This window comes from Pagrus pagrus, assembly GCF_965226575.1.
Source record: "Pagrus pagrus genome assembly, chromosome: 12".
Lineage (NCBI taxonomy): Eukaryota > Metazoa > Chordata > Actinopteri > Spariformes > Sparidae > Pagrus > Pagrus pagrus.
Genome location: NC_140196.1, coordinates 3,287,849 through 3,301,931, shown reverse-complemented (window position 1 = coordinate 3,301,931; position 14,083 = coordinate 3,287,849). Strand labels below are relative to the sequence as shown.

At 43.2% G+C, this 14,083-nt stretch overlaps 1 protein-coding gene across 1 annotated transcript in view; it reads right to left on the bottom strand.

The window, feature by feature from the left end:
- LOC311266909 (disco-interacting protein 2 homolog C) overlaps positions 1-14,083 on the bottom strand; it is a 176,848-nt gene that overhangs the window by 57,370 nt on the left and 105,395 nt on the right. The window contains exons 3-5 of the mRNA XM_084369584.1: positions 10,586-10,696; positions 6,854-6,979; positions 4,217-4,558 (exon numbers count right to left, since the gene is read on the bottom strand). Coding sequence (XP_084225710.1) covers positions 4,217-4,558; positions 6,854-6,979; positions 10,586-10,696 — 579 coding nt within the window. The remainder of the gene's footprint in view (positions 1-4,216; positions 4,559-6,853; positions 6,980-10,585; positions 10,697-14,083) is intronic.

Below are 14,083 nucleotides of genomic sequence, written 5' to 3'. Positions count from 1 at the left end.
CATGTATGTAACGCTGTGATCCGACCCTCTCACTGAAGCTACATGGTGCAGAAACAAGTGACAGAGACGCTGTTCCCCCTGTTACAAGACACTGTGCCATCAACATGATGTTGAAGCTGATATTTAAGGTAGAAAAGTTACATAATGTTGCTTTAAACTTTCAAAATAAAGCTTGCCAACAAACAGATCACATATTATGGCAGATTAAGACTTCTGGGCTGTTATTAACAGTCGTGGTTTGGTCAGGTTTCTGCACAAAAACAAAAAAAAATAATACTTGAGTTAAAATAACTTTGTTCACACACGTCACTTATGTTACGTCATTTACTTGCATTAATTTACTTATGCAACATAACTTATAAACAAATCAATCTTGGCTCCTGGTCGGGATACAAACTCTGGACAGGTCCAGTGTGTGACCCATCCTACCACCCGACCGGCCCGACTCAGACTCATCTCCCCCTTTATTAGGTAGAGGATAACAAGCGTAGGGCCACTGACCAGGCTGTGGTCTCTGACCCGGTATGAGTGAGACCGGGCTGCCCCGGTCTTTCTTACAAGACCTTTGAGGGTCCCAGACGCTGCCATCACCCACTATGACAGACTACACGAGAGAAAACAACCATTGTTTGCACCCAAATCAGGAAACACTGATGTTAATCCACTGAAATGTTGTATTATTTATACAATGAACCAGAACTAGTTGTAGTCATTTAGTCAAGGCGCAGATGGACGAGCTTCACCTCAGGAGCTGCTCTTAAATTTCCTCCTGCTGTTTCTTTCTTCTGAATTAATTCTGCCTCTGACTGAGAAAATATTCAGACGCAGGTGTTATTCCCGTATCGTCTCCATCTTCCTCATTTCATTCTTCGAAGCAGACCGAGTGCCGTTGTAGCCACACGCCTTCGGGCAGCTGCTCCCTCTGAGACGTCTTTCTGACTTTGCTAATTTGAGACCGCAGGGGAACGGTGACACAGGAAATCAGTGGAAAACAGACCCGCGCAAACAAAACCAGCTAACCAGCAGCGTGCACAGACCGTCTCCCGTCACATGTGAGCAGTGGAGGAGCTGAATGCTGGCCGGGCGGAGCTGGCGGGGGCTCCTCTCTGTGTCCGGCCATGCATTATCTTCAGAGCTGGATACCAACAGAGCCAGCATGAAAACAAAACCTGCCGCCGACAGAGCGTTTAGACACGACGCCACCTCAGCAGATAGCAGCAGCCGGGCAGGTTTTTCACTTTTAAGTGTGTGCTGTAGGTTTGAACCAGTTACAGGAACCTCCACCCTGCTGCTGGTGTGAGTGTGATGAGGAGCTCACAATCTGTCCTTTAGTCTGGATGTTTTTATATTTTTCTTTTTTATATTTGCAGCGCAAACAATCTCACAATTACCTTTTTATTTCTATAGGTGAGTGGAGACAGTTATATTCTTAGTATAAGCGTGCCAGACTGTCATTCCTGTTGCTGAACATTTGTGTGTGACAGTGAAAAACAAAACATCTCTACAGCAGTGTTGAATTGAGAACTTGTGAAAGAAGCAGTTCAGTCATCATCTCCTCCCTCCAGGCTGATGGAAAGTCAGGTGAAGTTTCGTAGTCCACACAACATTTCTGGAGCTTCACAGCAAAACAGCGTGGCAGCGTTCTGCTAAACGACTGAAGTAGCTTTAAAAAAAACAACCAAAAAAACATAAAATGGCTCCGTGCAGCGCTGAGATCCCAAACAGCCGAGCTCGTACACCCACTTCAGACGGGGTCCACGCTAACGCTTTCAGCTTGGCAGCTACAGTGTTGTGTGTTTTGTGGACGACGATACTTCACCTGACTTTCCATCGGGAGGAGATAGTGACTGAGTTTTCATTTCTGGGTGCACTTTTTCTCTAGTGATATTGGGAAATGGGAGCATGGATATGCAATAAAAGTCAAATAAAATGTGTTTGTTTTTTTGTCACAAAACAGAATAACACTTCAGGTATGTCACAGAATAAACAATTAAGTGAAACAGAAATATCTCAAGATATCTCAGGAAGTTATGCTACTTCTTTGGCTAAATAATTCATTTAAAGACAAAAGAAAAATACATTCAGGGCCGTTTCTTTCTCCTGAAACGTTTATGTTTTAGAGGATAGTGACAAAATATCCGTTACTGTATTTCTTTGGCCTTTAAAGTCAGAAAAGTTTATTCCAATCTTTGATTTCTTGTGTTTGTCTGACACCATCGTGACTGACGTCTGATTCTGACTGACTGATGCTTCAGTCACAAAAAAACACATCTATGATGTTTTATTCAGAGGACGTTGATCTGTGGAAAAGGAGACTCAACAATATTAAATACAAAGAATGATGTTTTTTTGAAGAGGAAAGAAATGGAAAAAAAGTTTTCTTTAATTTATAAAAATAACGTAGAGTTTAAACTGGACTGCAGAGCCCAAAGTCATCAGACCCATGGAGCGATGACAAGTTTCAGTTTCAGTCATAACAGGAAAGAGAAAATCTTAAAACTGGAGCAGCAGCACACAGTTTAGTTAAGTTCTGGTTGGTTGTTGCGGTACCGGAGTGATTTCTGATAGCAGGACAGACACAGACACAGACTGCAGTTAAAACAGGAAGCAGAGGAACTGTGAAAACACCCTGAACACACGGATACGACCCTCCAACCCAACACACTCAACCAGCTGACATCTCCAGTTCACACATTTAAACTTCAAAGACTCAAAGCCCACACACACACACACACACACACACAGTCCCTCCCAGCCAAACAACACACTTTTATTAGAAACCTCAACAGCCGACAACTAAATAAACTCTGGTTGTTTTATTTAAAGAGCGAATCAGAACGAGCGTTTGAAGTTTTCAGCCTCGTCGTTCAGGGATCGTCACACGTCTTTGGAGGATTCAGGTCTTCAGCGAAATATAGAAGAGTGTAAGTGCACTATTTATATTGTGTTTCTTAGAAAGCTAAAAGTTGGTCACATGTAATACACATGACAGACTGTATCAATAAAGCCGGTGTTGAGATGTTTTTGAGAAGATGTCGCGATTGTCTGTGGTATTCAAAGAAAGCTACAACTCAGATAAACTTCACGATGGACACGATGGTTCAGAATCCACATTTTTAGAAAGTCGTGATCTTTATCTGTGTTTCCATATCTTCTTTTATGTGGAGCTCTTCTGATGATGTGTTTGAATCTCCCGTTATGCAGAGCTGAGCTGTCTGATCCTTTTGTTATCTAAGTTTGTGTAAAGCGCTGTGAAACTGCCTCAGTGTTTGAATTGTGCCATAAATACACTTTCTTTTCCTTTTGGGATCGAAGCTGTAGTTTAAATTAGCATGAAAGCAGCACCGCATTAAAAAACCCCTCACCTTCCTGTTTGTGCATGTCGGCCTGCTGGATGAACAGGCCGGCCTTCCTGCCAAACACAATCTTAAACAATTCAAGACTTGGCTGAAGCTTCTTGCTTTTTTCCTAAATGTGTCTGAAATTCCTACATTTTGCTAAATGTGTCCGGCAGGAGTTGACTAAAGGTCTCTGGTCTTCGTGATGGGCGCCCTGCAGTGGCACTGACTGGGTTTGAACATTAGGGGGTATTGTGTGATCATGTCACGTTGTGTGAAGAGTGCACGCTCCAACCGAGTTTGGGCCGACGGCTTCATCAACACATACGTGGTTGTTGTGGCTGCATCACACATTAGCCTGATTTTTGATTAGCATGATTTCGTGTTACCTTTCCAGAGCCGCGGTTTCCAGCAGTTGTTTAAAGAAATCTCGTTTCATGACATTTTAATTGAGGCTCACTTCAGTCGGGCTTGCAGCTCCGGACCAGCTCTGCTGTGATGATGACATACAGTCGTAACGCTGCATGAACCTTTAGTTCTCTTCTGTGGCAGCAAACACAACACAGGCTCACAGTAACTACCAGCTGCAACCTTAAGCTATCTGGACACTTTATAGCACTAAAGTAGCTTAACTACCACTCGAAGGCAGCGTGCCTTCACCATGATGTTACCACCTTATTACCATAACACCTGGAACAGAAGGTCAAAGAGTCTCTGTGTCCCCTCTTTTCATGGCTTAAGCTCTCAGGAGTCGGTTAAGTGTGTCTGGACTTGGCTAAAGATGTCAGGATGCAGCTAACAACTTGTGCATGTTGCTGAAGGTGTCCAGATTTACCTAACGGCGGTGTTTAGGTGGTTTAGGGTGTCAGTTCAATTACCTGTCTTGTGGTGGTGGTGGTGGTGGTGATGGTGATGGTGGTGGCGGTTGTGGTGGCCGGAGATGTGGACGTGTTGGGCCAGGACGTCGGCCAGCCTGCCGCCGGCCGCCCCGCTGCCCCCGCTGCGCGTGGAGGAAGAGGAGGAGGAGGCCGTGGAGGAGGTGGTGGTGGTGGTGGAGGAGGTGCCGTGGATGGCCCGGCTGATCCAGTGCTCCATGCTGATGCTCCCCTCCCGGCTGGACGAGGTTCCTCCGCCACCTCCTCCGTCCTCTTCTTCGCCGTCTCCGCCCTCCTCTCCATCGCCCTCGCCCTGTCCCTCGCCCTCTGAGCCCGAGGAGGTATCTGAGGAGGACGGATATGGAAGAGGAGGGTGAGTATATAAAACAGAGACGCAATAACAGCATTTAAAAACTGTGGACTATGGAAACATCTTTCAATATGAAGGGGAAACAAACAAACGTCAGGTTTAATCTAATCCCGATTGGTTTATAATGAGCTATATTTAGAGACAGACGGAAAAATCACATCTCTATACGTCGCAGTTTATCGTCTGTAGGCTGGAAAGACTTCAGCTCCCATCTGTTCAGCGCCGCCGCAGGGGGGCTGGAGTAAGGTTCGGTTGTGAAGGCTAAACTCTGTGTGTAGTTTGCATGCGATTTCCATAATGCCTTTGGCTACGAGACTGATACGAATAACAACAGCAGCTGACCCAGTTCTCACACACACACAGGTGCTGTGTCCTTGTGTGCGTGTAAGTGTGTATTGTTGTGGCGGGGCAGACACACAATAAACCGACGACAACAATCACCCAAACAAAAAGAAGCAGGTTTATTTCTCATGACTGAGTGGAGATACAGCTGGAGTCAGGTGCAGACGAGGTGAAGTTTAGTCCGTTACCTTCACTGAAGTTGTGGATTTCTCAGGATTGTTGGAAACATTTGGGATAATATATAACAAATAATAACAGATCTACCTGTTTTTATGCAGAAATCTTAAATTTGACATCTTTAAATGAGGTCAAAACTTGGATAATGTTGTCCCCAGCGCCAGCCTTAGCCACCAATGCAGATAATCCTCCCCTTTTCTCTTTAAACTTTAAAAATGTGACATTTATGGTTTGTTATGACATTTCCAGTTCGCGGTCTCGACATGTGAACCACCACGGTGCTTTGCTGACATGCTTAAATGGCAAATCAATGTCTCGGTGTCAGCAGGACCCCGAAGAGGCTCCCTGTGACAAAACACAAACATGTTGACAAAAAGAAGACGCTGCCGGGCAACACGGGGATCTCAAGAAACAAACACAAGCAAACGCACAAAGAGGAAGGAGAGCGAGAGCGAGAGCAGCTCCTCATAACGCAGGAATATATTTGATGATGTGCTGAGAAAATTGACAAAATGCAGCTGTGAAAATCAGTCAGAAGCCAATAAAGAGCACATCAGAGTCCTCGCTCGCCTGTCATCTCTGCACGATACGACACGCTGCTCGGCAACACGCGACTCCGCTGTCCTCGGCTGAACCTCACTGGCTGCCAGACAGCCCTGTGTGTGTGTGTGTGTGTGTGTGTGTGTGTGTGTGTGTATGTGTGAGTGCTTTACAGCTCCCCGAGGACGTGCGCTTTCTAAATCTGCAAGATGGACTGTGTGTGTCGAGACAGCTTGTTTACCGTGCTTTGTGTAAAATGGCAAAAATAAAATAACAGAAATCCTGTGAATCCTGTGTACGAGTGTGTGTGTGTGTGTGTGTGTACACGCAGTACTTCTGTGTATTACACCTCAACAGTACACAAACAAGCTGCGTATGAACATGGTGTGTATGTAGAAAATGTGTGTGTACATTTATGAAGGATTTATGTTGGCGGTTGTTGATCGTTGTGTCAACAAATGTGTTTGTGTGTGAGACATTTATGTTTTAAATAAGATGGAGGGATGGACGTACAGAAACAGATGAAGTGATGACGGTCGCTGATGGAGAAGAGAGTCACAACTTGGACGCCCTCATGAGGAAATCGTACAGTTGGTCAAACATCACGAGGCAGCCGTGTTTGTACCATCTGCTCTGACCCAATAAAATACCCTCATATTTAATCTGTGGCTGTTGGTCTAAATCACGGCTCGTTCAGCGGATCTCTGTGAAGCTCGACCCTGCAGCCAGAGAAATAATGGCCTCATTAACACCATCGTTAACTGACACCGGCGCCATAAAAGACATGGATGGCTGCCCTCGCCACACGCCCGGGGACACATCCTGCTTTGCACGCTACAGGGATGAAAATCGACTGGAGGATGCATCCAGTGCACATTTAAAGACAAGTGATATCCGTCTGAGACGTATGCCAAATGTTCATCACAGATGTCAGAAGAGCTGGCGGGAGGTTTGGCTCAGAAACAGGGATGTGAAATGTGACTGCTGTATCTAGTTACGAGAGTGGATCCTGTTGTTTCATTCTTCTGGGTCCTGACCTTTATGTGGGAGCCACTTGACACACACCACCCACCCAAACACCACTGCAGACCGAGTACACCCCCTCATGACAACAGCACTCCCGGCAAAAACTGCTCAGGAATGACCTCGAGGACCGCGAGGAAGAGCTGAAGGCGTCAACGTGTGAGAGGAGAGTTTTTTGTTTCTCGTACCTGGTGGCGTGTAGGCATCCATTGAGGTCTGGACCACCAGCGACCGCCGCTTCGAAGGCATCGGCACCGCCATCTTCCTCTCCTTGTGCTTGGCGAGGGCGGCCTGCACCGCCTCAGTGTGCACATCTACAGACACACACACAGGAGACGTCAGGGGGGGATTTAACTTTGAGAAACATTTAGTTACAGCCTGAAAGTGATGACCTTCGTTTTATTAAAACTGAATCCATAGCTGAGCGTTTTCCAGATACTTTATATTAGTGTTGGCAATCCTCAAGTTGCCTGTCAGAGTGAGCAATTGATTTCCTCTCATTTGTGAATAGGAAGAAAGTCCTCGAGAACATTTGTGTGAGATTGATAACCCATCATGTCTGCGTTATTGCTGCTGTGGGATTAACTGTACCAGACTGTAGTAAACTGGCCAACATTAATGTACTGTATCCCCCAAAATGTAGCACACGGGTTAAAGCACACTGCTGAGGTCTTTAACATTGGTCACACAAAATGAAAATATACATGGGCAGAAAATAAGAAACATTTTTGCTCTTAAACACATTTTAAAACATTCAAAAGACACGAACTCAGCGGTGGAAAGCAACTGAATACATTTACTCAAGTACAGATCTGAGGTACTCCATATTTTAAAAGCATATATTGAACTTTTTGCTCCTTGACATGGTTATATTATATTATTAACACACGATAAACAGCTCATATAAAACACGTTATCATATATCGAAACCTTTGTAGCTCCTGACCCTTCAGAACGAGACGCTGTCAGCCAGATATCTATCACAGATGTTTCCTTCTTAACTTCTCAGATAGTTTTATTAAAATAACTTCAAATTATTCAATATTTCTCTGAGAACAAAAGGTTTGAGAAAAGTCCAGAGATAGACAGATAGATAGATATTTCTCTCTCTCTCTCATTAATCATCTCACCTCAGCTCGGGTTTTATCTCGGAGGGGCCCTGAACTCTGCTCGCCCACCTGAACTAAACTACTGGAAGTGAATATTAAGTTTTTAAAACTGGTTCCACCTCAACGTTGTTTTAACGATCTAATAACGACATAAAGAATCATGTTTCAGACATTTTTCTGCAAAACAAGTACTTTCAATACTTAGGAAGGACAAGAACAATTCATCCAAAAGTTAAAATTCAGTTGTTTTTAAAGTAAAATACAACTGAGAAAAAACATGAAATGGCTCCATATGGCTCGTACGTTGTTATCTGAAGTCTCAGGAGACACCAAAGAGATTTAAGAGCACTAAAGATTGAACATTTAGCTGAAAATACTCCTCTACTTCTATCTCAGTAGGATTTTTATTGCAGTTTATTGAGCTCTAACTCCTCCGCTGCTCACTATATAAACATGGCAGGGAAGAGCGAACAACCGAAGAAAGACGTTGACGTTTCAGGCACCGATAATGGCCGTGCAGTCCAGGATAAACACCGGGGCGTAAGTGTGTTAAATAATAGAGAAATCGGAGAGTCCATCCAGCCAGAGCACCAGCACACAGAAGAAAGAAACAGCAGCAGGGCGATCAGCTGTGTTTGTGCTGCAGTGTTTCTCGTTACAATGAGCGCCGCGTTCCCATTTATTCACATTCGCTTCATAGACGCGAACGTTCCCAAAGCTTGACAGCGGCTCCCACGAGGCCCTGTGGTTTTCCGACTGGATTAAGTTCAGGGAGTGTCGGCTGAAGACGTTTTTTTGCAAATTAGTGTTTCTAAGCGCGAGATAAAGCGCCGCGATACGGCCGCAGCTGGGTTTGTTTGAACGGTGTCCATTGCTGGCAGACGGCAAACACACGGCGCCTAACGATGCAGGCTGTTGGCCCCGATAATGACATAAGTAAGACATTCGTCAGGGTGAATGGGCCTCGCAGATGTACGTTTGTTTGGCTTGTGTGTGTGCTTATGTAGGGGAACGGAGGTGATTTAAATCTCAAGTGCACGTTTATTGTCTTACGGTCGACTGAGTGTGACTGCGCCGTGTGTGAAAGTGAGTGTGTGGTGTTTAAAGGTGCTCACACAGCTTTTCTTTTTCAATTTAATGGGTTAAAAGGTTTTGTTTTTTTTCACAGGATTTATTTTCTGTCAGATCGAACTCAAACAAACTCAAACTCTCCAGCAGCGTGTTGGAATGTAATAATAAAGTCAGTCAGGTTGTTCCCCACCGGTCCAGCAGCGCCTCTCGTCCTCTTATTGAACTACCGCACATCTTTATGAACCCTGAACGTCACCCCAGTGGATTCTTACTGATTAATTTTGAATGAGATGCCACTGAAAAGAAGTTGAAATCCTCTGGTTAATCCTGTATTAATCTTTACCGGACACCAGATGGAACAAAAACCAAACAAAGCAATGTTGTAAGAGCTGTGACAGATTTGTCAGGAGCTTTTTCCACTGATCTGTGCCAAACTCTGGATTTGCTGCAGCCCGTTCTGCAGAGAAAGGCTTGAGAATATCAAGCAGGCCTCTGTGGCATGAAAACACCTCAGAATAACAGTCCTCAGAGGGGATTGGGGTTAAGAGCGGGGGTGTCCACAGGTCCAAAATCTGCATCTGAGCCACACAAATAGAACCAAAAAGGAACAGAGGACTCGTGCCAGGCCAATAAATCTACCAGCCTGACAGGCGAGGACAAAAAAGCCAAACTAGATTTGAGATCGTTTTTAGAAACGGTGTCATTACAACAGCGTCCAACAGAGAGCGCTCCACAGTTTACCCTCTGGAAACGGACCTCCCGCAGGTGGCCCCCTAGTGGCCGCAGGACATTGTTGTTTACATCATCCTGTTTGAATCGATTTTAAAATAAAAAACATAATAACTTGAATCATTCACTCTTCTACTGCAGCAGGAAGCTAAGACCCGTCTCCCGCCTAATCACGTTGTACGAGCGTGATGACGGCACGTGACGTACGGTGCAGAAAATAGGATGGCAACAGGGAATCCGTGTTTACATGATCCTGTTTAAATCAATCTAAACACCATAATAGTGAGAGCATTCATTGTTTCTGCAACAGGAAGTTTAGTCTTTCGTTACATCCAAACTAAGAGATGTAAGTTGCAGTTTGAGAGAAAATAGTAGTTTTGTGCACAGTGTATTTTGTAGTTGTGAGTGTTTTTGTAAATTGAGCATTTGAAGATAATTTGAAGAAACAACATCACAAGAAGGAGAAACACCATTAACCTGCCTGGTAAAATGCTCATCTGAGACATTTTTACAACTTCAGGTGACGTGTAAACTGTTCCTGATGTGTAAAATTGGTGGAGCGCCCCTTTAACCCAGCTCATACACATACATTAAATATATCTCTACATATGACACACTGGTGATATTAACATGAACATGAGTCACATCAGTTATAGACACGTTTCGTTATTGAAATGCAAATGTATGCAGAAAAGACCTCCAAATTAAAATCACATCATCACCTTCACTGGAGGAACCTGTGGAGTAAAATTAAAATATTATCATGTCCTGCTGAAGTTATCACCCACAGCCCACTATGCTAATGAGGTGATTAATGGAGCTAATTAACATAGTGATGAGCTCATATTTCATATGTCAGACGTTATCACTCCACTGGTAGTTAGTGAGTTCAGCTCAGTGTTGATCACAGGTCCACATGTAGCTCATCTGGTCTGTGTGGGCGACAGACGGCTGCATGAGGACGAAACGTCCCACAGGTGTATCGTTCGAGGACAACCCCCCGCCTCTTACCTGAGCGGTAACGTTCGTCTCTGGAGCCGGAGGACCGTCGGCGGTGGTAGCGGGACGATGAGGACGGGGTGACCGGGGTTCTCCTCTCCTGGCCCATGGACGGATCCATTCCTGGAACACAAAGGTCCGTTCAAAACCTTCAGTGCCAATTTTTGTGATTTGCGTCAAAATTGATTCTCCTTCATGGAGCACACAGACATGATATAAATATTATTATCTACAATTATTATTAGTTTTAACACAAATAAATGTCCATAATCTGCTCGGAAATTATTTAAAAAGTTGCTCGCGTAACTTGGACGGGATCTCGGCACGAGGAGGCCCAGACAAAGGAGAGAAGAACATTAACTGGCTGCATAAAATAATGTTTAACATACATTTTAAAATAATTAGAAATGCACCGCTGATCTAAGATTGTATTTCAGTGTTTATATATTTATTCAGTTTCTCAACATACACAACATTCGCTATACTTTTCCTTTAAACACATGACTGATCAATTGCATTAATATGTATTCAATCCTAACTAAATTAAAGAGCATAATAACAATCATGTGGTATTTAAGTCATTTTGTGTGTTTACCAAATATCAAAATGTGTGTGTAGCGGGTGGCACGAAAAATATAGTCTGTCTAGTGTAACCTATAGATTTAATCCGGCCGTGTTTATAACTCCAGATCTTGATATGTTTTCTCGAGTAAAGCTAATTCAGCTGCCTTTAAATGGTGCAAAATGTAAACTAAAGAAAGAAAAAGGTGTGGGGTTGAGGATCGGTGCAGTGTAACACTTTGCAAACCTCTGCTCTATGACACAATCAAACCAAACACTGACTCGGCGAGAGACAGCCGTCACAAACCACACGCAGCATGTACACACCCTGTCAGGATAATCAGACTGCAGCTTGAACTGGAAACGACCGCAGTTATTTCACCACAAAGACTCTTTTCAGTGGCCTCAGGCAGCTTTACCTGCCAGCACAGCTCGGTTCAACAAAGCCTTGTGATAACAAGTGTGTGTCACTTCTGTATATTTGTTTATTTATACTGTTTATTGTTGGTGTTGGTACTTCGTTGGTCAATGAGTGTATCTGACTGTGACTGTTGAGATGCTGAGGTTGTTTTTTGTTTTGCAGTTGCCACGGACAGGACAAAAAACAGAGCTAAACTAACTACCTGTTATTTTTTCTAATTCAGTTCTTGCAGCTCGCCACCAAGTCCAACAGATAGACGATAGACAAGAAAGCCAAGGGTTCACTTTATAATAACCATCACTGATAAATGGTAAGTTTATAGTTAATTTAGTCAACAGTTATTTGCAAACAATGAAATGTGTTATAAACCATTTATCTAGCAACTGTTTGTCTATAATACTTTGTAAATACTGTGTAGTTCATCTATAAACATCTGGATGTCTTTTATACAGTTGAAACTGATGTTTATAAACCTAAAGTGCTTAATAAAGGGTTTATTAAGCATTTTCAAGTGTGAAATAACCTATTTCTAAACTCTGATTGACTTTAAGTTTACTGTTTACTAGTGATGGTTATTATAAAGTGTTACCAAAGACAGAAAAACAGCTATAAGCTAAAAATAAATGTGGAATTAATCATCTAAAGATCTAAAGAGAGATTTCTCTTGAATCAAACCGGCCATGTGAGGTCGATATAGACACACACACGTGTATGTCTGCACAAACACAAAGAAAACAACCTCCCCACACACCAATCAATAAGTCTGATGATAACAACCACCCTGGTGCTGACAGCTCCGGCCGCTCCAGAGCTGCTGATCTACGAGAATCCATCTCGGCTTCACACTTCCACCCTCGTCTGTCTTCATTAGAGCTCTCAGTGCGGCTCCGAGTATCACCGCTGCTCAGGAGAGAAGCTAAAAGTTGATTAGCCGACCATATAAAGACCGCCAGCCAGCGCGGGAAATAAATGACAGGTCTGGGAAATACCTCGCTTCCCTGTTTCCTCTGGGGAGTCTGGAGTGATGGATTCCCCCCCTCCTGACTCGTTCTACTCGCTCTTAAAAATGTTTACTTTCTCTCTCCTCACTTCTGACTCAATTTCTTTTGTCTGCAGGTAGCTCGTACTTATTTGTCTGTTTGTTCATTTACTCAGTCTCAGAAAAAATGTAGAAGTGGTTTACATCTTCTAGGGACACAACTGTCGGACTCATGGCCATTTGGTACGGATATCCACGGTGCTATGACCTTCATATCAGACATGTGACCAAGCCATTTAGTCCAAGTCTCAAGCAAGTGCCAAATAATGTTTTCTAGGGCAAGTCGAGTCGAGTCGAGTCGAGTCCTTGGTCAAGTCACTTCAACCCCGACGATACTCTATTCTTTGTTAAGAGAAAAGACACGATCTAATACCGTGTCTATTAACAAAATGATGGCTAACTTACCGAACCTCTTCAAAAGGTATGACAGTGAAATACATGTGTATAATAATGACTGATATTCAGTGAAATGTAATCAAGAAAATAATCCAAAAAATGATATTACCTCCTCATGACTTTTAGACCAATAGGTTCGCACGTGATACAACATCCAATTAGACTTTCAAAATAAAGCTTGATGACCAAACAGTTCACTTAATATGACTTTAAGACTGTTAATAACCTTATTTAACATCAAATGTTGTCAAACTGTCCCGGTTTGGTCAGGTTTAGGTACCAAAACTACTTGGTTAGGTGGTTGGTTTGGTCCGTGGGCCCCACTTTGGGCAGCCCGGGGTTAGGGGTTCGGTTTAGGAAAACATACTTTGGGTTAAAACCACTTATTTCAGTCTCATAATTTAGAGAAACGTAAGATACATAGCTAGCGGAGCTCATGTCATGTAAGTAACTTCAATTTCAACATAAGTTATGTCTTTTTCATGTATGTTAATCTACTTACGTAAATAAGTATCTTTCATATTTATAACACATACAGTGAATATAGGATGCTACCTTATTTGATTTATACTGCTTATACATTTATTTGTTAAACTTGTTAAACTTGAAATATTTGTTTAACTTGTTCTTTTTTATCGTTTTTGCTTCTGGTCTCTGAGAGCTACCAAACTAAATATAATTGTATGACTACAATGACAAATAAAGTCTCTTATATCTGAAAAACAAATCACTGACTTTTGGTCATAAACCCCAGTCTCCCAAGGGAAAGTCCGGTGAATGACCCGTCCAACCAACCGACTCGGACTTTTCTGGTTCTTTATACTAATGTACCAGAGGGGCGGTTCAAGAGGTGATGTTGAGGGGTAACTACAGCGTCAGACTTAGAGGTGTCAGGCCACTGACCAGGCTGCTGTATTTGACTCATTTGAAGTGAAAACAGTATTTAAACAGTGAAGCCAGCCAGACCAAACTACAAAACTCAAATGAAATACAAACTGAACAGACGAGTTGTTTGAGTCATCATGTTTCTCATCTTTTACTGGCGCACCTGCACGTCTACCTGCGTGAAGCCTTCACGTGAGTACACTTGATT